The 26,149-nt window shown below is 36.4% G+C and overlaps 6 protein-coding genes and 1 non-coding gene across 24 annotated transcripts; 2 read left to right on the top strand and 5 right to left on the bottom strand.

Annotated features, from left to right (window-relative positions):
- Positions 1–747: 747 nt before the first annotated feature.
- On the top strand, positions 748–6,564 carry LOC111458188 (nucleolin-like). 4 transcript variants are annotated; one of them, XM_023100883.1, is made up of 12 exons: positions 748–1,331; positions 1,862–2,388; positions 2,495–2,584; positions 2,686–2,925; positions 3,339–3,560; positions 3,673–3,961; positions 4,036–4,349; positions 4,438–4,547; positions 4,706–4,755; positions 4,885–4,958; positions 5,046–5,146; positions 5,272–6,564. In XM_023100883.1, the coding sequence occupies exons 1-11, from the start codon at positions 953–955 to the stop codon at positions 5,139–5,141; spliced, it is 2,391 nt and encodes a 796-aa protein (XP_022956651.1). In that variant the 5' UTR covers positions 748–952; the 3' UTR covers positions 5,142–5,146; positions 5,272–6,564. The 4 variants fall into 4 exon arrangements, with proteins under 4 accessions (XP_022956651.1, XP_022956733.1, XP_022956574.1 ...); XM_023100965.1 differs by having other exon boundaries at positions 5,361–6,564; XM_023100806.1 differs by having other exon boundaries at positions 5,046–5,142; positions 5,273–6,564.
- Positions 6,565–6,899: 335 nt separating this feature from the next.
- On the bottom strand, positions 6,900–9,127 carry LOC111458471 (uncharacterized protein At1g28695-like). Its single transcript, XM_023101204.1, has 3 exons — positions 8,910–9,127; positions 8,397–8,786; positions 6,900–7,546 (listed from the first exon to the last, which is right to left on the bottom strand). Exons 1-3 carry the CDS (start codon positions 9,063–9,065, stop codon positions 7,049–7,051), a joined length of 1,044 nt encoding a protein of 347 aa, XP_022956972.1. The 5' UTR covers positions 9,066–9,127; the 3' UTR covers positions 6,900–7,048.
- A 1,104-nt stretch (positions 9,128–10,231) lies between these two features.
- Positions 10,232–14,387, bottom strand: LOC111458545. Of its 4 annotated transcripts, none has more exons than XR_002713155.1 (3): positions 14,042–14,387; positions 13,741–13,827; positions 10,232–10,440 (listed from the first exon to the last, which is right to left on the bottom strand). XR_002713155.1 is itself a non-coding variant. In XM_023101322.1 (3 exons), the coding sequence occupies exons 1-3, from the start codon at positions 14,084–14,086 to the stop codon at positions 10,676–10,678; spliced, it is 369 nt and encodes a 122-aa protein (XP_022957090.1). In that variant the 5' UTR covers positions 14,087–14,387; the 3' UTR covers positions 10,507–10,675. The 4 variants fall into 4 exon arrangements, 1 of the variants encoding a protein (XP_022957090.1); XM_023101322.1 differs by lacking the exon at positions 10,232–10,440 and adding an exon at positions 10,507–10,912; XR_002713163.1 differs by lacking the exon at positions 10,232–10,440 and adding an exon at positions 11,882–12,285.
- Positions 14,242–14,403, bottom strand: LOC111454669. The gene has a single exon (XR_002712475.1). It is a non-coding gene; the product is annotated as a U1 spliceosomal RNA (small nuclear RNA).
- Positions 14,404–15,858: 1,455 nt separating this feature from the next.
- On the bottom strand, positions 15,859–17,974 carry LOC111447846 (60S ribosomal protein L37a). Its single transcript, XM_023087241.1, has 5 exons — positions 17,838–17,974; positions 17,290–17,329; positions 16,907–16,995; positions 16,209–16,291; positions 15,859–16,116 (listed from the first exon to the last, which is right to left on the bottom strand). Exons 1-5 carry the CDS (start codon positions 17,838–17,840, stop codon positions 16,053–16,055), a joined length of 279 nt encoding a protein of 92 aa, XP_022943009.1. The 5' UTR covers positions 17,841–17,974; the 3' UTR covers positions 15,859–16,052.
- A 778-nt stretch (positions 17,975–18,752) lies between these two features.
- Positions 18,753–21,561, top strand: LOC111450265 (BTB/POZ domain-containing protein At5g17580). Of its 12 annotated transcripts, none has more exons than XM_023090333.1 (5): positions 18,753–18,902; positions 18,971–19,042; positions 19,202–19,456; positions 19,565–19,634; positions 19,723–21,561. In XM_023090333.1, exons 3-5 carry the CDS (start codon positions 19,422–19,424, stop codon positions 21,325–21,327), a joined length of 1,710 nt encoding a protein of 569 aa, XP_022946101.1. In that variant the 5' UTR covers positions 18,753–18,902; positions 18,971–19,042; positions 19,202–19,421; the 3' UTR covers positions 21,328–21,561. The 12 variants fall into 12 exon arrangements, with proteins under 12 accessions (XP_022946101.1, XP_022946084.1, XP_022946069.1 ...); XM_023090316.1 differs by having other exon boundaries at positions 18,971–19,033; XM_023090301.1 differs by having other exon boundaries at positions 18,971–19,033; positions 19,398–19,456.
- A 1,002-nt stretch (positions 21,562–22,563) lies between these two features.
- On the bottom strand, positions 22,564–24,138 carry LOC111450329 (RING-H2 finger protein ATL51-like). Its single transcript, XM_023090403.1, has one exon. The coding sequence runs from the start codon at positions 23,902–23,904 to the stop codon at positions 22,789–22,791; it is 1,116 nt and encodes a 371-aa protein (XP_022946171.1). The 5' UTR covers positions 23,905–24,138; the 3' UTR covers positions 22,564–22,788.
- Between the last annotated feature and the right edge of the window lie 2,011 nt (positions 24,139–26,149).

Below are 26,149 nucleotides of genomic sequence, written 5' to 3' on the forward strand. Positions count from 1 at the left end.
CGTTATGCAATACATAATATGAGTGAAAAATTACGAAGTTGGCAAGTAAGGGTATACAAAAAAAATTCGATGTCCCGAGTAACGCTATCAACCTAACCCAACCTGAGTTTTTGATGTCCCGAGTAACGCCGTCAACCTAACCCAACCCAAGTTATATTTTTAAATTAGATTTGTTTATGGGTTACATCAAATTTATTTTTAATTTTAAAATATACGTTTTGCTTAGATATGATTATACATAAATAGGAAACAATAAATGATAAAATCATATTAAATTAATATATTATAATATAGACAACAGTATATTTAATTTAAAAAATTATATTTAATATGTTTGATACCGTAAATATAAATATATTTAATTTATTAGATATGTTGAATAAAATATATATTTAAATTTTGATAAATTAAAAAAAGAATCAATCTTGTTTTTCAGTGTACATATAAATTATTATTTATTTAATGGATAATATAAAATATTTTAAATATATGTGGAGATAATTGAAATAAGGAGCAATTTAATAATTTATGAAATAAAATTGATATATATATTTTATTTTCATAAATAAAGAAAATACTTCGGAAAAAAAAGCAAATATCATCCGAGAGAAGCAAGGGTAACGCATTGTATCATACGCGCTTCACGCGCGCTATCAGACGGTGAGAAAAAGGTCCACACGGGAAGCACATGGTCCGAGTGACAGACGAGTAGTACCTTTTTGGCTTTTAAGTCACGTCCTCCTTATTAGGGTTTCTAATTTTTCACCGGTCTACATATTCTCAATTTTCTATCCATCTTCTAGGGTTTCGTTTTTTCTTTCGAATATCAATTTCTTCTCTAATCGCTCGTTTTTCCGAAAAAAATTTCGTATTTCCACCACCTGATTTGCAACTCTCAGATTTTCTAGGGTTGTTTCTTCGTCAACGCTTCAGATCCTTTGAAGTTGTTGAGATGCCTCCAAGGACGGTAAAGAGAGGGGCGGCATCAGCCGGATCGAAGAGAGGTGGAAGGGTCACAAGAGGGACACCGAATAAGAAACAACAGCCGCCGGAACGGGAGGTTGCCGAAGAGACGGTGAAGGTCGAGGAGGTCTCGGTGGTTGAGGTGGAAACCAAGGAGATTCCCGAGGAAGTAACGGTGCAGGAAAAAAGCCCTGTTGTCGAAGACGAGCCAGTCATTCCGAATATGCCGGTAGTTGTCGAAGATGAGCCAGTCATTCTGAATAATCTGGTAGTTGTCGAGGAGAAGCCACCTGTTGCCATAGACGTTGAGGAGGTCGAACCTTCGCACGAAGTCGGATCGGATTCTAAACCCTTGGTTCCTCCTAAAAGTAAGTATTATCTTCCAAATTCGAGACGTCTCCATTAGGGCAAGAATACTAATTCTAATTGATGGGTAAATACTAATTCTATTTGTCTGGTATTCGACGGTGGAATTCGTGACTGATAAGTGTAGTTCGTACTTGAGACATGACCTTGCCTTTTGCATTATATTTTTCACTGTCTTTTTTTTTTCTCAAGATCCTGAAATAGATGGATGTAATTACATGACGAAAAAAGTTCTAGTTTATCTGTGATTTTTTTTGTAAAATTTTCTTTTGAGGTTAGATATGTGATGCTCTCGATTGTCTTAGAGCAGTGCGTACTTGGGTACAATCTAATTATTTTTTTACCCTCTTTACCTTAGCTCATATTACTGAGGTTGTATTGGTATAGTGAGTGTGGGTATGCTTGTCTAGAAGCTGGACATATTTAGATGCCAAGTTTAGCTATGCTTTGGGTTTTAATTTTTAATGTATCCAGTGTATTACTTGAGTGAGTTGTTGACCGGGATAGATCTTCAATGTACATCTCGTTTCAGAAGAAGTAAAGGATGAAGAATTTGGAAAGGATGAACGCTTGGATCTTGAAGACAATGATCCTGAATCAGAACCTGAGGAGGAGTTTGATGAAAAAGAAATTGGACAAGCGGATGTTCAGGACATGGTATATGGAGAGGGTGAACCTGAGGACAATGTGGGCGATGGGGAGGGTGTTATGGGGGTAGATGATGTTGAGGATGTTCAGGAGGATCATGAGGGAGAGGAGGATGATCAGCAAGTTGCTGAAGGCCATGAGCATGCTGGCATGGTTGATGCTGATGAGGATGAGCATCATGAAGTTGTAGAGGAGAGGCGTAAGCGCAAAGAATTTGAAGTGTTTGTTGGGGGCTTGGACAAGGATGTAAAGGAGGAGGATTTAAAGAAAGTTTTCAGTGCAGTTGGTGAAGTTACTGAAGTCAGGCTAATGATGAACCCTCAGACGAAGAAGAATAAAGGTTTTGCATTTTTACGTTTTGCTACAGTTGAAGAGGCAAAACGTGCTGTGTCAGAGCTAAAGAATCCAGTGGTAATTTTGGCCCTTTAATCATTTCCTCTTTTTTTAGGATGATGAAATTGATAAGACTTTGATATACCACCTCCAGCTTATTTTATTTAAATTAATGAAATTCCAGATTAATGGGAAACAATGTGGTGTGACTCCAAGTCAAGACAGTGACACCCTTTTTCTTGGTAACATATGCAAGACATGGAAAAAGGATGTTGTAAGTTGTGGATTTTTCACATTCTATTGATCAGTGAGTTTTTTTTTTGTACACGAGTTGTAAATTTCCTGACACTATGATATTCCTATATATGGATCCAGCTGAAGGAGAAGTTGAAACATTATGGAGTTGATAATGTTGAGGATCTGACTTTGGTAGAAGATAGTAATAATGAAGGATTAAATCGTGGATTTGCTTTTTTGGAATTTTCATCTCGCTTAGATGCCATGGATGCCTTCAAGCGTCTTCAAAAAAGGGATGTTGTATTTGGAGTCGATAGACCTGCCAAAGTGTCTTTTGCAGATTCTTTTATAGATCCTGGTGATGAAATTATGGCCCAGGTTAGCATTGAGATAACTATTTGACATTATTCAATTGAAGTGCTGTGTAATTAATTTTTCTGGTGAATTAACCTATTGGAATTAAATTATTGTTACTACCCACACTGTTTTAAGCTTGTAGAGGTCAGAAATTATCTTTTGATGAAGTATTCAACATTTCTTTCTTTTAGTATGTACGTTGTTTAGCTACTGTGTTCCAATATATATGATTTTATTGTCTAATACCTGTTTATTATTTTGTAAATTTTTTTCTGCAAGTGTTCCTCATGTTCAGTCGGCTGGATGTGTGTCTTTCATGCATTCTGGTTCATCTTTTCATCCGTCATCGTATGTAGTTGATATGTAGCTATCATTTTCACACTGTTTCTGTTAGAATGCAATGATATGCAATTGTTATTGTGTCACACAAACAGGTCAAGACTGTTTTTGTTGATAGTCTCCCTGGCTCATGGGATGAGGTATTTGTTCGAGGACTTCTTAAGAAGTATGGGGAGATTGAAAAAATTGAGCTTGCCCGAAATATGCCTTCAGCAAAGAGAAAGGACTTTGGTTTTGTTACATTTGACACACATGATGCTGCAGTTTTCTGTGCAAAAAGTATTAACAACGCAGAGCTGGGTGAAGGGGACAACAAGGTGTGTAGTTTCTTGAAGAACTAATGGGATTTAATTTTTACGGTTCTTCTCAGGTTTCTGTTCTTAATTCAACTCATGCTTTTTTTTTTTCTTCAATTTCTATGTCTATTAGGCTAAAGTAAGGGCTAGATTATCCAGACCACTGCAAAGGGGTAAAGGAAAACATGCAAGTCGTGCAGATTATTGGCCTGGGCATGCAACTGGACGAGCATTAAGGGGTTCTTGGGGGCGACCAGCTCCACAAAGTCTTCCAGTTCGAGTAAGAGGTGTAGGCAGCCATTTCCCACCGGTCAGTGTAAAGAGGCCTGGTGGGGTTAGAGATAGACGTCCTGTCATTGCAATGCCAGAACGAGGAAGACCTATTGCTCCTGTAGCAAGGTCTTATGACAGGGGACCTCCTGGTATGCATCATTTTTAATGACTGATGAATTCTATATTCAACTTGAAGTTGTTAATTTTTGGTTTATTTGTACAGTTGCTTCTTACTCAAAGAGTAGTTTTAAAAGGGAGTATGGTCGACATGAGGAGCTGCATCCATCCAGAAGCAGGGTACTTGTTGATTATTCCTCCAGGGTTGTACCTGATCGAAATGCATCTTACAGAGAGGAATATGCTTCTTCTCGTACAACTGCCTTCTCAGATCCACCTAGGAGAGATGTGCCTAGGAGAGCTTATGTGGACGATGATTATGGTCGAAGGTTTGAGAGACCCCCTCCTCCAAGCTACCGTGATGTTCGTGCACGTGATTATGATTCCCTAATTGGATCAAAACGTCCATATTCTTCATTGGTAAGATTTATTATTTGCTTTTCTTAGTACTTGTTGCATTTGATTTCCCATTACAATGCCCCAACTAACTTTTTTGGCCAAATTTTAGAGTGATGTGCCTCCAGCTTATGCTGATGCTGGTGTTCGACAATCAAGAAGTCGTTTGGACTATGATTATGGTGCTGGTGCTTCTCAATATGGAGATGCCTACGACAGCAGGTTTGTTAAATTCCCCCCATCCTTGGAGCACAGAGATGGAGGAATAGATGATAAATCAAATATCAAGTATTTTATTAGAGAAGATGTAATTGCATTTTACTAATTCTTTGACTTGTAGTTTTATATTTTTAGTAACTCAGATGTCATCTGGTTGATAGGATTGGGAGATCAAACATTGGTGGATATGATGGTCGAAGCTCCATCTCAGGTCAGGGCTTATAATAGGGGTGTATGTGGCAGCCAGCAGGCTGTTGGATACGGAGGAAGTTGCATGTGATGCTAGGTTGACAAGTGTATAACATTGTTGTAAGCTTATGATTTTCCATTGATTTTTCAGGTTCTTTTAGTAGTGATGTTGGTGGAATGTACTCGTCCAGCTATGGTGGTGATTACATGACACGTGGTAGCAATGTATGATTATTATTATTATTATTTTGTGCATACATTTTGTGTTATTGATTTCTCTCATTTTGAGGAGATGTCTTTTGTTTTTGCTAGGTGGGTGGCAGCTCTTACTCATCAATGTACCATGGGCGCAGTGCGGGGGGCAGCAGTTATATGGGTAATGGTGGCGGGTCTGGATCTTACTACTGATGTGAGTCAAATTTCACCTTTTTTGTTCCATTTCATCCATAATTCTGTTTCTCCTTTTTCTTCCTTTTCTCCTTTTATTTCCCCTCCCTCTTTTTCTAAGTTGTAGATCTTTTCTTTCTTCCTATGAAGGAGATTCCATTCTCTTTTCTTTTCCCCCCTAAGAAGAGTGTTTAGTGGAAGTGGAACAATATGGTCACAAGTTATCTGTTTATGGAACAGACTTGATATGATAAAGAGGCTCCTGTAGGATGTGAACAATGTTTGGAAGCTTTTGCATTATCTGCCTCTACCATTCTGGGAAGGAAAATTTATCAAGATTACCGGCCTCTAAACTTTATTTCTAGAGTATGATCGAATGACGTAACATACTGGTTAAGTTGTTAAGACCTTGCTGGTTTTTGATATTTGTAATTGGACCATGTAAGGGAACTCGTGACGTATTCAGAAATGAAGAAAGACGTGCCTGATTGTGCATATTCATAAGTTGCATTTATGTATGTTTTCTCTTGAGAACACGTCCCGAATAGTGGAAGGTGGGGTGGTTTTGTATCCCCTTTTTGTTTTGGAGTACGGACATCAAATATGGGGGTTAAGTGGATTTCGTATTATACGTATTGGAGCAGTGTTGTCTTGGAACCCTCTACGGTAACAGTTAGCAACAGGCACATATGATTAATATGAAAGTAAATAGCGGATGTGGTTATTTGATGCAAGAAATGTTGAGCTTTTTGGATACTTTCTAGTCCTGATGAAAGGCCCTGAAGTGGAGTAGTGCTCCATATATTTGTTACTGTTTATTTATTGGCTTAAGTAGAGACTTGGAGACTTTTATTCAATATATCTATTGTAACTTATTGGTATTCTAGTTCTTTCTTAGACTAGGTGGGGTACAATTTTTGGAATTGACAGTTCATTTCTTACGTTCTTTCAAGTTGTTAGCTCTGAGATGTGGACGGGGTCGGTTAGGGTGAGGCCGACACGTTTCCTTTTCATTTTGTTTGGAAGATGGAAGCAACATAAGTCTGATTTTCGTTCTTTTTTTGGTTTAATCGGGACGTAAGGTTTAAGGCATTCGATATTATTGGTCATGGCAGGCACCCAAATAGAAGGATATGATTTAGAATTAGGAGTGAAATGATTTTGTTCAAGAAACTGGTAGATGGCTGAGTTTTATTTCACCTATGAGAAATACCAAATTAGGGCTTCTTCCTCTTCTATATTGATTCCAAAGTTTCAGGATATTGATTGATTAGTGTAGTTAGGCATGAGGTTGCATCGCTTTGGTTTTGGCAGCATCGAGATCGTTCGAAGCTATAATTTTTTTCTTTTGTGTTGGCATCGCTTTATTTGTATCTGTAGGCTGATGTATGTATGTATATATTATGTTTATTTTGAACAATTGAAATAGAGTTCGTTGCATGAACCTCTTCTGGGTGAAATTTGGTTCGATTCGAGTGGTTTCCTTATATGCACAAAACATAGGATTGTTCGACATTGGTGTATGTATGTTATGATTCGAATGTCCTAAATTACGAACGATTATTTAATTTAGACATCTGATTTATTTCAGAAGATTGGTTACAGTATCCAATTTTTTAAGGTTCAGTTATTATACAGATTAGTTTCTTTTAATCTCTCAGCACTTTTTTATGGTTGTCCAAGTTGTATGAAAATTATTAATTCTTACAAAAATGTCGAAAAGTAATAAAATATTAATCATTAAATTATTGAAAAAAAGTAAAGTTATAGAAATTAATAATTCGAAGCTTGATTAAATTTTGTACGGTCTTCATCTACAAATATAGTTAAATAGTAATCATACAAACCCAAAATCCCTTTATCCTACCCTCCACGTCCTAAAACTTTCTTAGAACAAGAAAAATAAATAACATTCGGTGTCTATACCGTCAATGTCTCCAAGAATTCTTGCAACCAATGTGATCCGACCACCAGAAAATCTCCGACGCATTGGTCGACTTCCTAAATCGTTTCCAATCGCCGAGAGTTGCCCGAAGATCACCAATCTTAGCGACGATAGTCCGACAGCAATTGGCGTGGACAGTGGTAACTTGGTTGAAATCTCTACTCTTCTGACAAAACCCACTGAAAAAGAGAGTGTTGAGAAACCTGACCTTGAGATTGAGCCGCCGGATTATGCCGGCACGGATGAGATTGAAGAGAACGTCCTGTTCCTTTTGGCCGGCGGTGGTGTTCTTCATGGAGTACCATTGATCGAAAAGCGCTATGGTTCTGTTGTTGGATCGGACGAAGTAGAAGCCGGTGTTGATGGGATTGGCGGAGGACCATGGATTTCCGTTGAAGTGATCTGTGCTTATTTGAAGATCTTCTGTTTCATCCTTGCTCAGCTTTCCAAATGGGTCCCTCAGCCACATTACATCCGTGTCCTGTTCAAAAATAATTATAATTCAATAATATTTCCATTTATGACACAAATACTATTAAAAAATAACAATAATTTAATAATTTAATATATTTTTTTAGAGGTCAATTAATAAATTTATTATAATTTAAAACAAGTCATAAATATAATAATAAAATATAATTGATTAATTAGTTTCTAACTACAAAGTAAAAATATTCCCAAAAATATATTTTTGCTTATTATACAATCATATATACACATTTATTTTAATTTTATATAAAAAAAATTAATTATTTATTCTTTCGGAATTAAATATTAGTTGTGACACGAATTAAATATTTAAAATTTTATGGAGTTTTAGTTAATCTATCAGACCAATATATATTTAAAACTATATTTAAAATCAGAAATTATAAATGGTTTATTCGTTACTAATGCAATGTATTTTAGGGAATAAAACATATAAAAACCTAACATACCAAAATTAGATTAAAAAAATCCCTAATGGATGGAAAAAAAAGTCGTCTAGAATTGAAATTGGATTAAAAAAAATTGAAAATTATAAAACGAATGCAAAAGAGGAAAATGATGGTTGCGATATCGATGATAATTATTTGAAATGATATTTTAAGTAAATAATCAAATCAAATGTGTTCTAGAAATCAGTGGATTTTGAAAATTTTGCTAATTCAAAAGAAAGCCACAATCCCGAGCTATTCGATTCGGCGGTTTGAACACACGCTCGAAGTGAATAATCCAGCGAATATTTCTCCAGGATTTCTCTCCATTGTTAATGGATTGAAGTTATACGATCGAAATCAACGTCGATCGATAATCTCATGAAGAAATTAAATTAAGGATGAAATGATTACCGTGAAAATGAAACTGTAACCGCGCTTGAGAACTTCAAGAAGGAACAGAGTTCTTCTCCACATCATTTTGATGAATTCGTCAGACATGTAAAGCTTCTCTCCACCGAAATCGACGCCTTCCGTCTCCAATTTGAAGCAATTCAGCCGCTGAAATCGGCAACGATCATACGCCGTTTGATCGACAGCGACGAGAAGAAGATGATCGAGCAATCGTCGAGTATCTTCTCCCATCCAAAAGCTACTAAGAAACACATCGAACATCGTAGTATCGTCTTTCACGTCTTGATCCGCATACGCTTTATTAATCACCGCGATTACGACTGTCCTGTTCGCCATCGCCGCCTTCTCCAGCACCAAATCAAGTTCGTCTCGTGAATCGAGCGATTCAACCTGAAAATCAAAAAAATCAAAAATCATCAGCGATTATTGTTATCGATCGTAATAAAAAATCATTTCAATGCAGTCGAACAAGGATGAGCCCTAGATAATTTCAGAGAGTGTGAGAGAGCGTACTGAAGTGGAGCGATGGCATTGGAAGCTTGTGGGAAAAAAAACCAGAGGATTCAAACTAGAAGAAGGACCAATGACGATCAACAGAAAGGAAGCGATCAAGAACAGTATGAGAAATCCATAAGTTATGAGAGGAGGTTTCATCGGCGGGAAATCCATTCTCGCTCTTTTTGTCTCTTCTCTCGCTTAAATTTTTCGTCTCTTATGAACAGAGTGGGAGAGTGATGATGGACTCTTAATAGCTGCTTTGTTCTCAACCTTTAAATATATTTTATATTTTCTCTAAAAAAATATTTTTAAATATTTTAATAATACAATTAAATTTTAAAATAAATTAAAATTTTCACTTTTAATTCTAAATGAAAAAATATACAATTTTTTGTTCAGATATTGACGGCAATAATTTATTATTTTTTATTTATAAAAGTTAAAAAAAATATAAATTCTAGTTTTTAATATAAATTACAAAATTTATGGTTTTTTGTATTTATTAATTTAGTGTTTAATTAATTGTGACGATTAAATCACTAATTTCGTTTATTTTATTTTAATTTCTTAGAACAATTTATTTTTATTTTTTTATAGTAAAGTAAAAATAAATAAATAATAAATATACATACATATGTTATGGTAGAGATTATTTACGAGAATTTTAGCAAACTAAAAATATTATTTATTTTCATCTAAATATATTATTTATTTAAATTTAAAAAAAAATTAAAGAGCGGTATAGTTTTATTAATATACCCTTAAAATTTAATAAATAGTTAAGGTTGCTTGAAATGGGAGGAGTTGACGTTTTCACTTCACGCTTTGTAGTGGCAATATTTACGGATCTGGGCAAGAGGGAGGGAGGATTCCGACATGTCGTTCGTTTAAAGCCTCCCTAATTCCAATACACAATTTTGTTTCCTAGGCTTTGCATTTGAAAGATTAATAATTCTAATAGTCAACTTTGCAGGGACTCATAAACAATTATAATGGATCATTCTATATAATTTTCTATGAAGTTTATTTCGTTTGATTTGTTATTTCCTTCGTTCCTTCTGCTCGAAGCACTCGGGATCACGTTGACTATTTTGATAATACAAGTTGAAATAGGAGAGGATCTATAACAGTTCAAGCCCACCGTTAGTAGATATTGTCCGTTTTGACCCATTGGGTCGTTAAGTTCACGGTTTTAAAATGTGTCTATTAGAAAGAGGTTTCCGTACCTTTGTAAGAAATGCTTTGTTCTCCTCCCCCACGATGTGAGATCTCACAATTCCCCCCATTGGGAGCCCAACGTCCTCGTTGCAACGCTCGATGTCTAACTCTGATACCAACCCAAGTCTACCGCTAGCAGATATTGTCCGTTTTGGCCCATTATGTATCCACTATCAACCTCACGATTCTAAAACGTGTCTATTATGGATAGTTTTCCACACCTTTATAAGGACTGTTTCATTCCCCTCTCTAACCGATGTGAGATCTCATAAGATTGATCGACAATCAAAGTTTACATCAAAAGAAGAAACTCGTTGAATGGTGTTAACTGTTATCAAGAGATTCAAAATGTATGAAAAGTTATTTGATCAAGCAAGCAATGTTGTGACAACTCTTTAATAACCGTTGGATGTAGATTAAACGATTCACATGCCCATAACAACCATGAGATACAAATTCAAGTACTTGCACAAACACTAGTCTCGTGATGATAGTCTCCTCAAAGAACTTCTCAAAATGTAGGAAGGATTCTCCTTATGTTCGAGACTCGACGACAAGAGAAATCAATGATCAGCAATAGATACAATAAGACAATCGTTAAAATACACCGAGTGATATAAGTAATCCACATAAACGGGATCGGTGAGTAACTTGATCGAAGAGCATTGCAGATGGAATGTTTTCTCTTTGGCTTCTTGATTATGGAGGTTGAGGAACCATCTTAATTGCAGCATCAAAGGCAGCCATGAGAACCGAAGACCACAAGAGCCTTCAAATTCACTTAATGCATGTACATTGAGCTAATCCATGCAGTCAGTCATGTACAATAAAAGTAATAGGTCCACAAAAACAAGCATATTATGGTGTTCTTGGAATATGGTATTAAAAAATCTATAGCTTAAATCTTACTTCTATCTCCTACATTGATCGAGAAACCAACCGGTTATTCTAAACCAAAATGACCATCTATTTGTTTGACTTTATACTTGTGAGATCCCTACATCAGTTGGAGAGGAGAACAAAGTATTTTTTATCAGGGTGTGAAAACCTCTTCCTAACATACGTGTTTTAATATTGTAAGGGGAAGCCCGAAAGAGAAAGTTCAAAGAGGACAATATTTACTAGCGGTGAGCTTGGACTGTTACAAATCGTATCAGAGCTAGACACCGAGCAGTGTGCCAGCGAGAACGTTGGGCCCCCAAGAGGGGTGGATTGTGAGATTCCACATGGGTTGGAGAGGAGAACAAAGCATTCCTTATAGGGGTATGGAAACCTCTTCCTAATAGACGTGTTTTAAGACCTTGAGAGGAAGCATGAAAGTGAAAGCTCAAAGAGAACAATATCTACTAGAGTATGATCTTTCCTCTTAATTAGCCAATGTGAGACTACTCTCAATAATCCTCAACAATCCCTTCCCTTGAACAAAGTACACCTGGAGCTCGAACAACCTCTCCTTAATCAAGGCTCGACTCCTTCTCTAGAGCACTTGAACAAAATACACCTTTTGTTTTGTTTGACACTTGAGTCACTTTTGACTACACCTTTGAAACTCACAACATTTTTGTTCGACACTTGAGTCACTTTTGACTACACCTTCGAGACTCACAACATTTTTGTTCGACACTTAAGGATTTGATTAGCATGACTAAGTTAAGGACATGACTTTGATACTATGTTAGAAACCACGACTCTCCACAAGGGTATAATATTGTCTACTTTGAGCATAAGTTCTCGTGGTTTTACTTTTGGTTTCTCCAAATGACCTAATACCAATGGAGATAGTGTTCCTTACTTATAAACTCATAATCTTCCTCTTAATTAGCCAATCTAGAACTATTCCTCTCAATAATCCTCGACAACAAAACTTACTTTCCATAAAAACTTTGAGAAACGGAATATTGTGAATAACACAGAGAATGCAATATATTCTAGCAGTTTTAATTGATGGGTAACAGAACCAAAAATTGGGATTAAAATGAAAATGAAATAGCTCCAAGTGTTGATCCGACCCCAGGATAGTCCAAGAGGAATTGTTCGCCGTCTATCAGATCGGCCATCCCAAGCAACAGGATAGGACTGCCAATCAGAACACTATCACACAATGCAAAGAACATTGAGGAACAAGAGTAGGCGCAGGTGGGGGACGAGTAGGAGCTTCAAGAATAACCTTCCCCTAGAAATTACAGAACAATAGACATTTAGAGAAACGAGTAGGCAAGGAGGTGGCCCTCAAAGGTCTTTGCTGTTATAATCTTATTAACCAGTAAAAGTATCCGTTTAACATTGACACAGCACTTTGGTATCATATTAGTTGAACAGTTGAAATTATCTTAACTTGATACAGTGGCAATATCGTCTTCTTAAAGATTGGAGTACCCAATTTAAAATGGACCAAAGACTAAAGTTTGATCCAAGCAAGATTGTAGAGACGCCTATGCAAGGGGCCATTGCTAACACTCCTTGCATAGTGTGTCCCCAAGTTTGGATTGCGTCCTAGTAGTCCCGTTCTTATTCAGGTGATGGCTTGTTTGGAGGCTTCAGTTTAAAATCTTTCTCCAATCTCGATGATTGTGGATCTTAAGAGGAACCATTGTTCTAGTGGCTTTGTAGTTATGGTTGACTTCTCTTTTTTTTAGTTGAACAACTTATGGGAATGGGGAAATTCGCACTTTTGACCTCCTAATCAAGGATATACGCATTGAACCAATTGAGCTATACTCAGTTTGCAAGCTAAGATTGTCTATCAAGCTTTCCATCATTCACATATTTCTAAAAGACAATTGTGAGATCTCACATTGATTGGAGAGAGGAATGAGTGCCAGTGACGACATTGGGCCGCCCTGAAGAGGGGGGTGGATTATAAGATCTCACATCGATTGGAAAGGAGAGCGAAGCATTTTTGTATAAGGGCGTGGAAATCTCTCCCTAACAAACGCATTATAAAAACTTTGAGGGGAAACCCAAAAGGAAAAATCCAAAGAGAATAATATCTGCTAGCGGTGAACTTGAGCTGTTACAATAATGATGTAGAGTGCCTTTAGAAAAAGAACTCTTGCTCTTTACTTTTCCACTGGATTTCCCTTCCAACTATAACAATAAACTGATTATTGTCGATGACAAAAGAAACAAGTGAAGAACAATAACGAAACGATCTATGGAGTAGCTTACAAACCGGAAAGATTTGGAACACATTCTGAGAAGAAACCTTTTGAAATATAGTTTCAACTTAAAAGTCCATCTCCATTTCCTGTAAGTACTTGATATATAACCTTTTCAGATATCCAAATCCTATACCTGTTGATAAAACAAAAATAAAATCTACGACAAGAAAACTCGGGTGATAATCTACAATCCGATGGTGATTATAGTTTGTGTTTGGTTTCGATTCGATCCTGTGATCTTAAAGACTTCATTTGTCTTGTAATTCGCTAAAGTCTCCTAAATCGTCACTCCACTTGCAAGATTTAAAGGTTTTCATACTTCATTGGAAGTGGCGATTTGAGTCGATTAGGGTTTAAGATTAAACAGATGAACAGATAGAAATCTCAGAAAAGAAAATCGCTACAATTTAATAACAAAACAGAATAAATAAAGCGTGATAATCAGAAGCAGAGGAAATGGAAATCACCAGCAGTGTCCTTGAAGCTCTGATTAAGAACTGCCGATTAACCAAAACATCGGCGCTGAAATTGCCAAGAACAGTCGGAACATAATCCTGCCAATACAAAACACATCATAATCAAACCGAGAATTCTCTTTTCTTAGAGAGAAACAAAAGCGAAATTTCAGATGAACTAAAAAACGCCGAGAAAACAGGCGAAAATGGCAAAAATCTAGAGAAAAAAATCAAATAGAGAATGAGACTACATTGCAATTGCGGATAAGCTAGAAAACGAGCGAAAATGAAAAATCCAGAGGATGAATCATACCGTCGAAAATGTGTTATTGGTGTAAGAAATGAGAAGGCAAGGCATCTTCAACAGTCGCGCATTTAATAGACTTCGTAGCCGCCGTCGTTGCACTAACCGGAGAAGTGGCGGCGGCGCCGAAGCAAATCTCAAACAATCCAGCCTTCGAGCATCAACGTACGAGGTAGTAAAATTCGTGAAGCATTTGGACTGAACATTGGGAAGGGGCCGCGCGAACGCAGGCCCCCGCTGCCACAAATTATGACGTAGGCTCTGCCACTTTGGGCAGACCTTAGGCGGGCACCCCTCCTAAGTGCAATGGAGGTCACCAACCTAGGCCATGAGTCTTCATGATCACCCATTGACCCCGTCCAGGTAAGTATGTTGCATCGGTTGTAGTTCCTTCCTTTATATACTGCTTCCGACCTCTCCTCTTCCTACACTTTTTCGATGTGGGACAATTTTAGAGCATGCAAGTGCGCGTTGGGCTCTTTCCTTCTGAAGGGCCCAACAGGCTCTCGGAGTGGATCTAAGAGCATTTTCGGCCAATTTTATTATAATTTAGGTTATATATATTTAATCAAATCAAAATAAAAAATAGTTTTTATAGTATATAAATAAATTTAGCCCTAATTTATCAATGCTATATTAAAAAATTTTATTCAATTTTAATAAACTTTTTAACGATAAAATTGTTCTAGTAAGTTATTACTATTCTGACAGACTCATGAATACGCTAAACTTTTTAATGTATTTTATAAGTTTTGTTCGATTCGGGTTAACCTGAGGTTTTTTTCCTATGAACCCAAAATCGAACCGAGTCAATTCGAACTCAAGAAATAACCCAACCCGACCTAACTCATATAATTTTGGTTGAGTTGCTCTGATTTATCGGATTGGATATACATCTCTATCCCTTTAAATTATTCAAGTTAACATAATATATATTGATAATTAATTAACTTTTTTGAGAAGGACATCACACTCTGCATGCCTAATCAGCACCATTTTCTTTTGTCTCTCAAGGTGTTCTATTGGATCAGGTCATCTCCTTTCAACTCTAATACTCCTTTCAACTCTAATAGGTCTTTCAAACTCCAAAATCGGGGCACAGAGACTCGAACATCTCAAGCAGATGGTCCAATATAATAATATATTATTTTTATATTAAAGGTATTATGTAATGAATGCATAATATAATGATTTTATATAATTTTATGCATTTCACCCAAAATAAAAAAATTTAGAGGTAATTATTAAATTAAATAAGAAAGTAAGCATACCTGTAAGATTTAGTGGCATATTAAAATAAAAAAATATCATTAACGGTGGTATGAAGTTTGAATCCTAACACCGTAGGTAAGGATAAAGAACATTCTTTTATATAACAAAGTTACAATTCGCTCAAATTTTAAATATAATGATAAACATATAATACCATCAATTAGATCAACAAAATTGCACATTTCCCGATTCAAAAACACCTAACGTCTGTATATAACCATGTCCAAACTCCTATTTATACTTTTTTTTAATTATAATGAATAAATATTATTGTAGATGAAATGAACTATTGTAAAAACCATGTTAGAACATTGAATATATGTTCATAAAATATTAAGGATTCATAAGGATGTTTTATGCTCTTAATAGAAATTATATTAGAAAATAGAATTATTGATAAAAAAATTTCCTAATTCCCCCGACCAGGATAGAGACAAGGAAGACTTCCCCGACACACTCTAGACGTCCGAGGCATTTTTCACTTAAATAACGCCCGATAGTGATGTGATGCAGTTGACCAAAAAATAAACAATATTGGAAGGCAAGCAAAGATGTTGCAGTCTCAAAATCCAGAATGATTAAAAATAATGTGGCCAAGAGAGCAGAGAGCAGCTAAAGTTTAAAAGCTCTGGAATCTCAGCTTCAAACGAAGTCAAATGGGTACTCAAATTGCTTCCAAAAAACTCTACACTATCACAGACCACTAAATTAAACTGAAGACAGAAGAAAAACAAAATCTAAATTAAACTTAACTCTCTGTCTGTTCCCTCAACCTTCGGATCGTGCTCCGAACGGTCACGGCACTTGCAGTGCTGCCCAAAACAAAGAAACAAAATCAAAACCTTGAACTGGGTTTGAAAGCACAAATAGCATTGCATAACAAGAACCAATTAAATCTACTCACTTCAATGTGTAGGCACCTCCGGCTTTCACCTTTCCACAGTCCTTGCAACCCCATATCCCAACAGCCTTCCTCTTCACGGCATACTGTTAAGAGTTTGAGACAGAAGTCATTGATTTGAATCTTGAAATTTAACAAGTACCACCGAAATGTCATCTTTTATCAGAAGTTCAGAGAATTGTTATACTGATGGCAAGTAGTTTTCTATAAATAGGAAAAGGAGTTGATCGATCCAATGATATTACATTTTTATGGAAGATACATCGTAAACCATGTCACCGCGGTATTTGGACCGGAAAATTTGCAATCGAGACCAACATTAAAGTCATTTATCAGTATGTTTACACTCTAGCATTGTCATGGAAACAACGTTTTAAAAGGCTATTAAGGCTTATCTCAAAGGAAGACTAACTTTTGGCCTCGGGACTTGCACATCCTATCAAAATGCACCGAGGATTAAAGTCTCTACACTAATTTTGCCTCATTCTCTATAATATAAAAGTTCGAGTGGTAACAATCTTCACTATTGCTTCATTTAATAATTAAGCTTTAAAAACATTATAGCAGTAATGATGTTAAAGATATCATAAAAAAATTGAGGCTTATGCCTCATATCACCTCAAGGTGGCCTTTTAAAACATTGCATGGAACTACTTGTAACCCAAATAGCAGTAAAGTAAAAGCTGAGTAAATAAACTTACCTTTCCACAGAACTCGCAGAAGTATTTGCTGTGCTGACTGACTTCCATCTTCTTAATCTGCTTCCTCAAACTAGCACCATATCTGGTACCTGGTACAGAAGACAGATAATAAACCAATTACAAACATAACTAAGCATAACATAATGTACACAAACATGAACAGCAAAGGATAGAGGAACAGGAGGCTCTTGAAAAGCTCCCAATCAATTTAAAACTATTGCGCAACTAATCAAGCCATATGTTAACGTCGTTGAAGGCAGCGCTTCTTTAGAAATCATCATTCAATAATCTCTTATCAATCCACAACTCACACCAGTTGCCCTAATATAAGGAGTACAGATTAAATTTCACTGCTAGTACAAGCATACGATGTTAGCACATACCGTATTTGCCGACAATGCCAGCCTTCTTGGTTCTCTTCGTCTGCGATTACACAGGAAATCAAAATAAGCACAAGTTAGAAATCGCTACAGAATACGTACCATATATGTGTGTGTGTGTGTATATATATATATATATTCAGTGAACAATCGTCCCAAAGAACTCCTATCAGGACATGTTCAATTCTCTCTTCGAATAGAACTGGATGTAGACCGGTAGTGAAAATATACAAAATCAAAGAAAAACGGATAACCGTAAATTACCTAACCTATTTGCTAGATTAAATCAAGCTTTAACTACGTGAGATCCATGAAACCGAATTGATTATCCTCTACCACAGAGCGACCTATTTTCCTTCCCAACGTTTCATTTATCAGAAGAACGAACCTCAAGCTTTCGATTCTAGATCATTAATCTCTCCTCGCTAATTATTAATCCTACAGACTACAGACATCATCTCTCATCTTGGAACCTTCTAAAAGAACTTCAAATTTCCAGAAACAAGAAAGTAGTAAAGAAAATCATGAAATCCGTAAGAGAGATATAGTACCATTGTTGAAACCTTCGAGCAACAAGGATACCTCTGGAGAGACGCTGGTGCAGAGACGCTGGAGCAGAGACTGAACGGCCAAGCGGGGAAACCCTAGTTTTTCTCTAGCTGATTATATAGCCCCCGACAAAATACTAAATTCGTTTCTGGCCCAACTTTGGTTTCGGGTTTTAAAGCCCATTTTCATGAGCTTGGGTTTGTTGGGCTTAGTTGGAGATCGGCCCAAACTAGGACAAATTTAGAAGAAATTAGCCTATACCTCACCAGGGACTACATTCAACCCGACAACCCGGACTAACTTAACCTGAACTATAATGGTAGGGTTGGGTTGGGTTGGATTAGTATTTTGGATTGGGTTGGGTTCATTTTTCTAAACCCGAATTAGCTCGGTTCGGTTTCGAGTTCATGAGACAAAATCTTCGAGTTGACCCTAGCCAAATAAAAATGTATATAATATATCAAGAAACTTACCGTAATAATGAGTTTGTTATCGGTACTGTTTGCTGCTTTTTGTTCATGTTTTGAGGCTCTTTAGAAAACTACTCTCTTTTTAATATCTTAACGATATGGGATCTTACAGTCCATCTCCCTTTAGGCCTCAGTGTCTTTGACGACACATCGTCTTGTGTCCACTCTCATTTAGAGCTCAGTATCCTCGCTAGCACACTGCCTCGATGTCTAGCTCTGATACCATTTATAACAGCTCAAGAGAGGACAATATACTGCATCCAAGTTCAAAATGAACTTATCGGTAGACCACTAGCCAAGTATTAGTAAATAAACGAGACATTAGTTACTAGCCGTGGAGGCTAAAAGTAAAATAATAATAATTAAATGTCAAACATTCAAAGGAAATAATATTTAAATTTGAAAGAAAACAAAACAAAGTGAATTACTACACTCTCACTTCAACTAACAGAATTCCACTAGTTTTGCTTCATCTTCCCCTCTGCTCTCTCTTCCTTCTTCTGTTGAAAAATTCCAAGTTCTGTACGCTCTCTCTCTCTCTCTCTCTATGACCAAGTCCAAATACACACAAAGATTTCAGATGTCCACATTTGATTTGTAAGTTTTGTTTCAATCCAATGCAGATTGTCGTTCCATGGATGAATTTTGATTTTTTTTAGATTCAGTTCTCAATGTGGTTTTCATCAGTTCTTGCTGTGATTTGTTGCACAGGAAGAAGAATCGGTTCGGTAATTGCTGTAATCCTCAGCATTTTGATCGCTCGTACTCTTCTTCTTCTTCTTCTTTTTTTTTTTTTTTCTGTTGAATGTTTCTATTTAGGCCTTTATATAGCTAGCTAATTTGTTCGTTATCGTGATTTGAATTCCATAAACTCTCAAAATGTCGCTGCGTCGAAGCCGGTAGAGTGTATTTCGAGTATTGTTGTTTCAATCGAGACATTAGGAAGAATGACGATTGCAATTTCGGGAAATCATTGCGTCTGTAGTGACCTGAGAGGGAAATTCCTGTATTTTGAACTACAAAGTTCTGATTTATAGAAACTAGAAAGAGAAAAAAACTTAAGAACTTACTATTCTTTTTCTTCTTTTATAGATTATACTGAAGAATCTCCAAAACATGGTAGACAAATCAGACAAGGATGTCTCCTATTGGTAATGAATTCGTTGATCTCTACGCGTTTATCTAACCCTTTTGTTTTCTTTCTTTTGCACTGATTTAGTTGTTTGGAAATGGTCGCTCGTCTTGATTCTGATTTGCAGGTTGCCTAAGCCTAAATCTAGAATTGATATGCAGTTCCATGTCCGTGGGGTGCCCTTTACTTTGGAAAGGGTGAGAATCTGGGAGTCTGGATTCAGATACATATTTGTTTTGCTCAAATCTCTGTGATCTTTTAGTTATCTTTATAGTTTTTCTACAGGATATCATAGTAGAAAAGTCGGCCAAGATCGTGGAGATACTGAACGAGCAATCCGATGACAGTATCTATCAGTTCCTCAGAAACATACCAGCTCATCCTAAGACATTTGAACTTGTTGCAAGGTTCTGCCATGGGTTTGAACTGCAAATGTCATGTGAGAATGTGCTTCCTTTAGCATGTCTTGCTTTCTATCTGGGGATGACTGAAAGTCACAGCCCAAATAATCTGTTGAGCAAAGCAGTTACCTTCTTTGAACAGAGAATCCTCCCCTGCTGGAATGAAACTATTAAGGCTTTTCTTACAACAGAAGATATCATACAACAGGCAGTGGATACAGGCCTTGTTGGTGAATGTATTGAGTCTTTGGTTTGTAAGGCAGTGAATGATCCATACCTCCTCGGTGAACCGCTTGTGAATTTTGTAAATGATGAACTCAGTGAGGATGATGAGTTTCATCACAAGCCCAGTGCAAGAAGAAAGCTCTTTGTTTCTGAGTGGCAGTCGGAGGATTTGACAATTCTGCCTCTTTCGTTATATGAATTAACCATTCATTCTATGAACCAGCATGCTGTACCGCCGAGATTTGTAGCTGCATCCCTTTTGAAGTATGCAAAGAAGTGGGTTTTTTGCAGTGCTAAAGGAGAGAAAAAAATGTCGGTATGCAAAACAAACCATCAGAGGGAAGTCATGGAAGCAGTGGAGAGGCTACTGCCTCATCAGAAGGGACTATTTCCTTGCACAATACTGTTTGAAATGCTTCGTTTTGCCATTCATTTGGAAGCTAATGTTGGCTGTAGGAATGGACTCGAGTTGAGGATAGGAAAGCAGCTTGATCAAGCTACAGCAAGTGATCTTTTAATACCTTCTCGAGACTACGCTAAGGAAATGCATTACGATATCGAGTGCGTGAAGCGGATTATAAAGCACTTCTATAGAGATTATAACTCAAATATGGAAGGACTAACTGCGGTGGCGAGACTCATTGAGGAGTTTTTGATTGAGGTTGCCAGTGACAGAGATTTGGAGATAAGTGCATTTGTTTCATTAGTTGAAATGTCAAGTGCAGCGTCAATGGGAACTGATAGGAGCTCCGATGGAATATACAGGGCTATAGATATATACCTGGACAAGCATAGCTACTTGACTGAATCTGAAAAAGAAGAAGTGTGCAGAGGGCTGGACTACCATAGGATGTCGGCTGAAACTTGTGAACACGCAGCCAAGAATCAGCGATTGCCATTAAGGATAGTGGTCCAAGTGCTATTTTTGGTGCAATTGCAACTCCGCGATGCGATCACGAGGGAGATGCAGGGTCCTGACAACAGATTGACACAGGACGAGGTCGAAAAGGACGAAAGAGAGTTGGCCTTAAATGATGGAGTACAAAAAAGTGAAATGGAGAAAATGAGCAACAAAGTGATGGAACTAGAGAAAGAATGTCATATGATGAGGAAAGAGATTGAGGAAGGCTGCATCCACATGGTGAAAAAGGAGAAGACAAGCATGTGGAGAGAAATGAAGAGGAAGTTTGGTTGCATAAACAAGATGAACAACTGCAATTGCCAAGTTAAAAAGAAAAAGGTTCATCCAAAACTATGGCCTTGACTAACAGACAACTGATCCATCCATAAACTCTTCTGTAATTATTTGATTACATGCTTCTGCATTATCATTCTAATGGCCCTATTTTAGTGAATAAATCTCCTAGTTTATGGGCATCAAGCCAAAATTTTCCCCAAGGTAACTGTTCTTTTGCCACCTTGCTTTTCCAGCATCATGTCATTTACCTTACAACATGCAGATTTGGAATTGTCGACAAAAAGAACAGAGTTTATTGAAGTTTTTTTGATAGAATAAGAATGATGCTTCATAGAGCACTTCACTGAGATACCAGTGATAATAACTAAGTGCATGTATCTTATTGGTTATTTCTTAAACAATCACCACATAGTTCAGTGAAAAAGGAGAAGTAGAATGATATAGGAAAAGGTACTTAGAATTGGAGTTGTTATTATGCATTTTGCCTCCTTTAGTATCTCCAAAATCAATAAATATTCAAGCAAGGGGTCAGAATTCTGGTGACAATGATGGAAGGATACCCAGTGGTCCATTTTCAGCAAAATTCCCTCAATCTTTTTCAAAGTTGAGATGTATCTTTCAGCACGCCAGTTTAGCCAATCAAGGTATGACCCCTCTCTCTCTCTCTCCTTCTGGGTTTCAAATCAAAATCTGAAAAGTTTAGGCCAACATCTTCGTTCTCCAAACATTGAGATATTGAGGAAGTAAGCTATTTGTCAACAGGTATGCACCTAACTTGAGACCATTTTTCCTTCTAATTATAGTTGAAATGGTTTAATCAAGAGTAAACCCATCTGATAAAGCATCAATCTCAGCCTCAGAAATGGAGGTTGAGATTTAGGCAATGTAGTTTGCCTGTATTTCTAGTTCTTTACTTTATTAATTTGTGCAACTTTTCTTTTTCCTTATTATATAGATATGGTACTTATGCTTTGTCTGATTTAGATGGCTTTTCTTTATGTTAGTATCTGATATCAGTACTTCTGCTGAGACATGTTTTGATTTGGAAGAATAGTATAGAGTATAAATTTTAAAATTTAAATATTGCAATAAAGTTTAACGAAGTGAAATTTGATAGTCCTGCATAGATTCTGACAACTCTGCATACCGCAACAAAGTGAAACGAGCATAATTGACAGTAGAAAATGCCTAATCATTGAGACAATTCTTAGGCTTCAGAAACACACTTCCTTGGGTTAAAAACGTGTAGAACTCAACTGGTTCAGACAATTCTGATCAGCTACCCTCAGCAATATCCCAAAAAGAACAGAAAAGAAAAGAGGAATTCTTTACTAAAGCTTTTACAGAATATGATCCATGAGTAACTTCTTTGAAGAGGCTTGTAAATTGTGAAATGTATGTTCAAATTTAGTTCATTTTGTTTGCTAATCTGGTATAAATCTGGGATTCTTCTGTGATTTCACCAATATATTACAAAAATAAGAGTGATTTCTTTTTTCAAATTTTGTACAGTTTGTGAATCTACTTTCAATCGGGAATGATGCAACTCTTCCCTTTCCAATTCCCATAATTTGTAAAACCCAGCTTCCCAGTTGAGATAGATCTATGCATTTCCAAGTTGGAAACTCTGGAATGGCAATCCTCTTGAACAAATGCTTTTGAAGATCCAATCCCCATTTGTAATTCATCTTCTTCTACCTCTTCCTCGCTATCTTGACTGGCTCTCAGTATATCAGCAACAGAAACCTGCCCTTGCCATGATAAAGAATTCAAGGAAACTGACCTTCTAAATGGCTGAACAGCATCATCTTGTCTTGTTTGATGAATCATGATGTCTCTCGGCTCTGAATCTTGATTATCTGATACAAAACTTTGCCTTTGATTCTTGGAAGAAACACCATCATTTTCAAGCCCCAAAACAGCAGTTTCTTGGCTGCTGACTGTTAAATCCGGCAAATCTTGAACCACCACAACAACTACTGTGTCATTGCTTCTGTGCTGATACTGAAAATTATATGAATTTAAATGTTCTGTTCTTTGAATTTCCTGAGTTGGGGGTGGGAAAAGATTGATGGGTGAGATGTTGGAGCGGCAGAGAGGGCAAGTTGAGTGAGATTTGAGCCATGTGTCAATACAAGGAAGATGAAAGGCATGGCTGCACTTTGGCAGAAGCCTTAAGCTCTCATTTTCTTCAAACTCACTCAAACAAACTGAGCAATCTGTGCCTTCAACTAACCCATCTCCTCTTTTGTACTTGCAGACTGTGATGGAGTTGATGAGAGCCTCATCCAGGCCTGCCGGAGGAGGAGGAGCTTGGAGCTGGTTTTCATGGCGGATTTGAGAAAGATTTTCTTCATCATCCATTTCCATGTTGGAGTTGGAGGTGGTAGCTCTGTTCCTGCAATACTTGGAGATGATGGTGTAGTAGCTTACCAAAATGAAGGCGCTGGCCAAGATTCCAATGATGGCTATGATAAGAGGGGAGAAATCAGTGCCAGAATCGCTATTGGCTCCATAGCCAAAAGGTGGAGGTGGTGGGAAGATGATGTAACACCACTGAGGGCAATATATGCTGCAAATCTCTAAAGAACAGTCCCTGTATGCATATGGCTGCCATTGATTTGAGTTTCCCACAGAACCCATTCTCCTCTGCCACTCGTAGATCTTGCAGGTACCCCTATTCTCTCTTTTTTCATATGTTTATGTGGTAGGAGAGAGAGAGAGAGAAAAGGAAGAGGAGTGAGAGAGAGAGAGTGTTTTGAAGGGTGTGGAGGGCAGAAGAAAAAGAGACCAAAATTGGGGGGACTTGGATGCAAAGGAAAGTAAAGTTGGAGGAGGAGGTTGGAAATTGTTATATCAGCTATCCTCTCTCTCTCTCTCTCTCTCTCTCTCTCTCTCTCTCTCTTCAATCCTTGTCCTTTCCTTTTACTTTTCTCTTTTTCAAGTCTTGTTCTTAAAAAACATGCCTTCTTCAACAAAGAAATATTGTCAATATTGGTTTGTCTAAATTCCTTGTGTGTGAGAGATTAGGTTTCACGCAAAGCTAAATGATATCAAATTTTCCTTTGACGAAGGGAAGAAGATGAGTGTAGGTGTGGGTTTCATAAAGCTCGGTGAACCTCCAAGTCGGTGGGTCGGGTTGTAAATGTTTCAACCCGAATAACTCGACACCCAACCTGTACAGTTTGAGTTGGATTATCAACTTATTTGAGTGTTGGCGTGAGTTTCATAAAGTTTGGTGAACCTCCAAATCGGTGGGCCGGATTGTAAATGTTTCAACCCGAACAACTCAACCCAATTCAACTCAAACCGTACCTGTAGGGTGTTGAGTCTGATCAAATTTTTTGAGTTAGATTTTTTTTATGGAAATAGACTGACTATCGGAGAAATTCGTGTTAATTCGTATGCACTGGTTGTACACGATTGCGCGAGTTATACACCGAGTACTCAATAAATTATAGATCACTGAAATCTGCGTTTTCGAGGAAGATAATCAACTTTTCAAATATCGGTGAACTCTGAGTTGGTGGGTTGGGTTGTAAATTTTTCGACTAGAATAGGGTTGTAAGTTTTTCAACCCGAACAACTCAACCCAATTCAAATAAGTTGATAATCCAACTCAAACCGTATAGGTTGAGTGTTGAGTCGATCAATTCCTTTTAGTCAGATTTTTTATAGAAATAGATTGACTACGAGAGATCTTCGTGTTATAGACCATTGAAATTTGCCTTTTCGAGAAGGACAATCAACTCCGTAAACACCGATCGAAACCTGAACTCTTGTATAGGTATGCAATTTGAGAAAGCACAACAATCAAAATAGCCGTAAGCTTAAGAAAGAAAAGTCGGTGAATTTAGGTAAGACAAACCCATTGGAACCATAAAAATTCTCTTCCTATCAATTCATGCTATATTTATACCCAATCTCTATTGATTAATATTTACTTTACATGAGATTATAAGCATAATTTAAAATATTTAAATATTAATAAGATATAATTAATTAATATTATTTTATATTTTCACAATTTTGTCTCAGGTGATTATAATATAATAAACCTTCCCCAATAACCCCATTTATTGAAACCTAATTTTATATTATTTTTTAAACTCCAATTATTATCAAATCATATTATGGATTTTTGTGACTCTGATTCTCTCTCTAAATCTCAATCACAAAATAATTTAATATTAAAATAAAGATTCAATTAAATAAAAAGATAATCTCACCATATATTATTATTTTATAATAATAATATTAAATTTTATTATTAATAGACATTTTTGTCACATTATAATAATTAAATATATCAGCTCGGAAAAAAAAAAGAAGAAAAAAACAGGCTTCCTACCGAAGCTCATATCAGATGGAAGCCATCACGTGCAATCACGTGAGTGTGTGACGTGGCTAGTTTTTATTGGTGTGGTAGTTGAACGAGAGGAGACTTCCAGAAATTTGCCTATGTGGAAGATAATTTAATTCCAAGAAAATATAAATTATATATTTTTTTATATAGGTTTTATAAAATTAATTTACAAAATATTGAACTTGAAATAATAATATTAATCAAATTATTAATTATTTTAATTATTTATAGTTTAAAAATTATCGAACTATATATTATAACCAATAATTAGATTGGTTCCTTCTATTTTATTCATATTTTAAGATTATTTAATATAAATATTTTGAACCAAAATTGATTATATATATATATATATATATATATATATATATATATATATATATTTATGACAATGATAGTTTACTTGTAATGAAAATGATATCTCTAAATATGATTATAATTTTGAATTTATCTAGGTTGAAAAAATCCATAATTATTTTTATGGTTTTATTAAAATTTCTTCAATTTTTTTTCGATCTCTTT

Source organism: Cucurbita moschata, unplaced genomic scaffold (assembly GCF_002738365.1).
Source record: "Cucurbita moschata cultivar Rifu unplaced genomic scaffold, Cmos_1.0 Cmo_Scf00001, whole genome shotgun sequence".
Lineage (NCBI taxonomy): Eukaryota > Viridiplantae > Streptophyta > Magnoliopsida > Cucurbitales > Cucurbitaceae > Cucurbita > Cucurbita moschata.

Excerpts from the sequence above, each read along its gene's own strand:
- LOC111458188 (XM_023100883.1), top strand. The coding sequence starts at position 953 with ATGCCTCCAAGGACGGTAAAGAGAGGGGCGGCATCAGCCGGATCGAAG. Across the intron at positions 1,332-1,861 it reads ACCCTTGGTTCCTCCTAAAA|AAGAAGTAAAGGATGAAGAA; the intron begins GTAAGTATTATC and ends ATCTCGTTTCAG. Across the intron at positions 3,561-3,672 it reads TGGGTGAAGGGGACAACAAG|GCTAAAGTAAGGGCTAGATT; the intron begins GTGTGTAGTTTC and ends TATGTCTATTAG.
- LOC111458471 (XM_023101204.1), bottom strand. The coding sequence starts at position 9,065 with ATGGATTTCCCGCCGATGAAACCTCCTCTCATAACTTATGGATTTCTC. Across the intron at positions 8,787-8,909 it reads AATGCCATCGCTCCACTTCA|GTTGAATCGCTCGATTCACG; the intron begins GTACGCTCTCTC and ends TTTGATTTTCAG. Across the intron at positions 7,547-8,396 it reads GTTACAGTTTCATTTTCACG|GACACGGATGTAATGTGGCT; the intron begins GTAATCATTTCA and ends ATTTTTGAACAG.
- LOC111458545 (XM_023101322.1), bottom strand. The coding sequence starts at position 14,086 with ATGCCTTGCCTTCTCATTTCTTACACCAATAACACATTTTCGACG. Across the intron at positions 13,828-14,041 it reads CCAATAACACATTTTCGACG|GATTATGTTCCGACTGTTCT; the intron begins GTATGATTCATC and ends TTGTATTGGCAG. Across the intron at positions 10,913-13,740 it reads GAGCTTCAAGGACACTGCTG|CTCAATGTACATGCATTAAG; the intron begins GTGATTTCCATT and ends TGCATGGATTAG.
- LOC111447846 (XM_023087241.1), bottom strand. Across the intron at positions 16,996-17,289 it reads TGGCATTGTCGGCAAATACG|GTACCAGATATGGTGCTAGT; the intron begins GTATGTGCTAAC and ends CTTCTGTACCAG. Across the intron at positions 16,292-16,906 it reads TCTGCGAGTTCTGTGGAAAG|TATGCCGTGAAGAGGAAGGC; the intron begins GTAAGTTTATTT and ends AACTCTTAACAG.
- LOC111450265 (XM_023090301.1), top strand. The coding sequence starts at position 18,977 with ATGTGGTTTTCATCAGTTCTTGCTGTGATTTGTTGCACAGGAAGAAGA. Across the intron at positions 19,034-19,397 it reads CAGGAAGAAGAATCGGTTCG|ATTATACTGAAGAATCTCCA; the intron begins GTAATTGCTGTA and ends CTTCTTTTATAG. Across the intron at positions 19,457-19,564 it reads GACAAGGATGTCTCCTATTG|GTTGCCTAAGCCTAAATCTA; the intron begins GTAATGAATTCG and ends TCTGATTTGCAG.
- LOC111450329 (XM_023090403.1), bottom strand. The coding sequence starts at position 23,904 with ATGGGTTCTGTGGGAAACTCAAATCAATGGCAGCCATATGCATACAGG.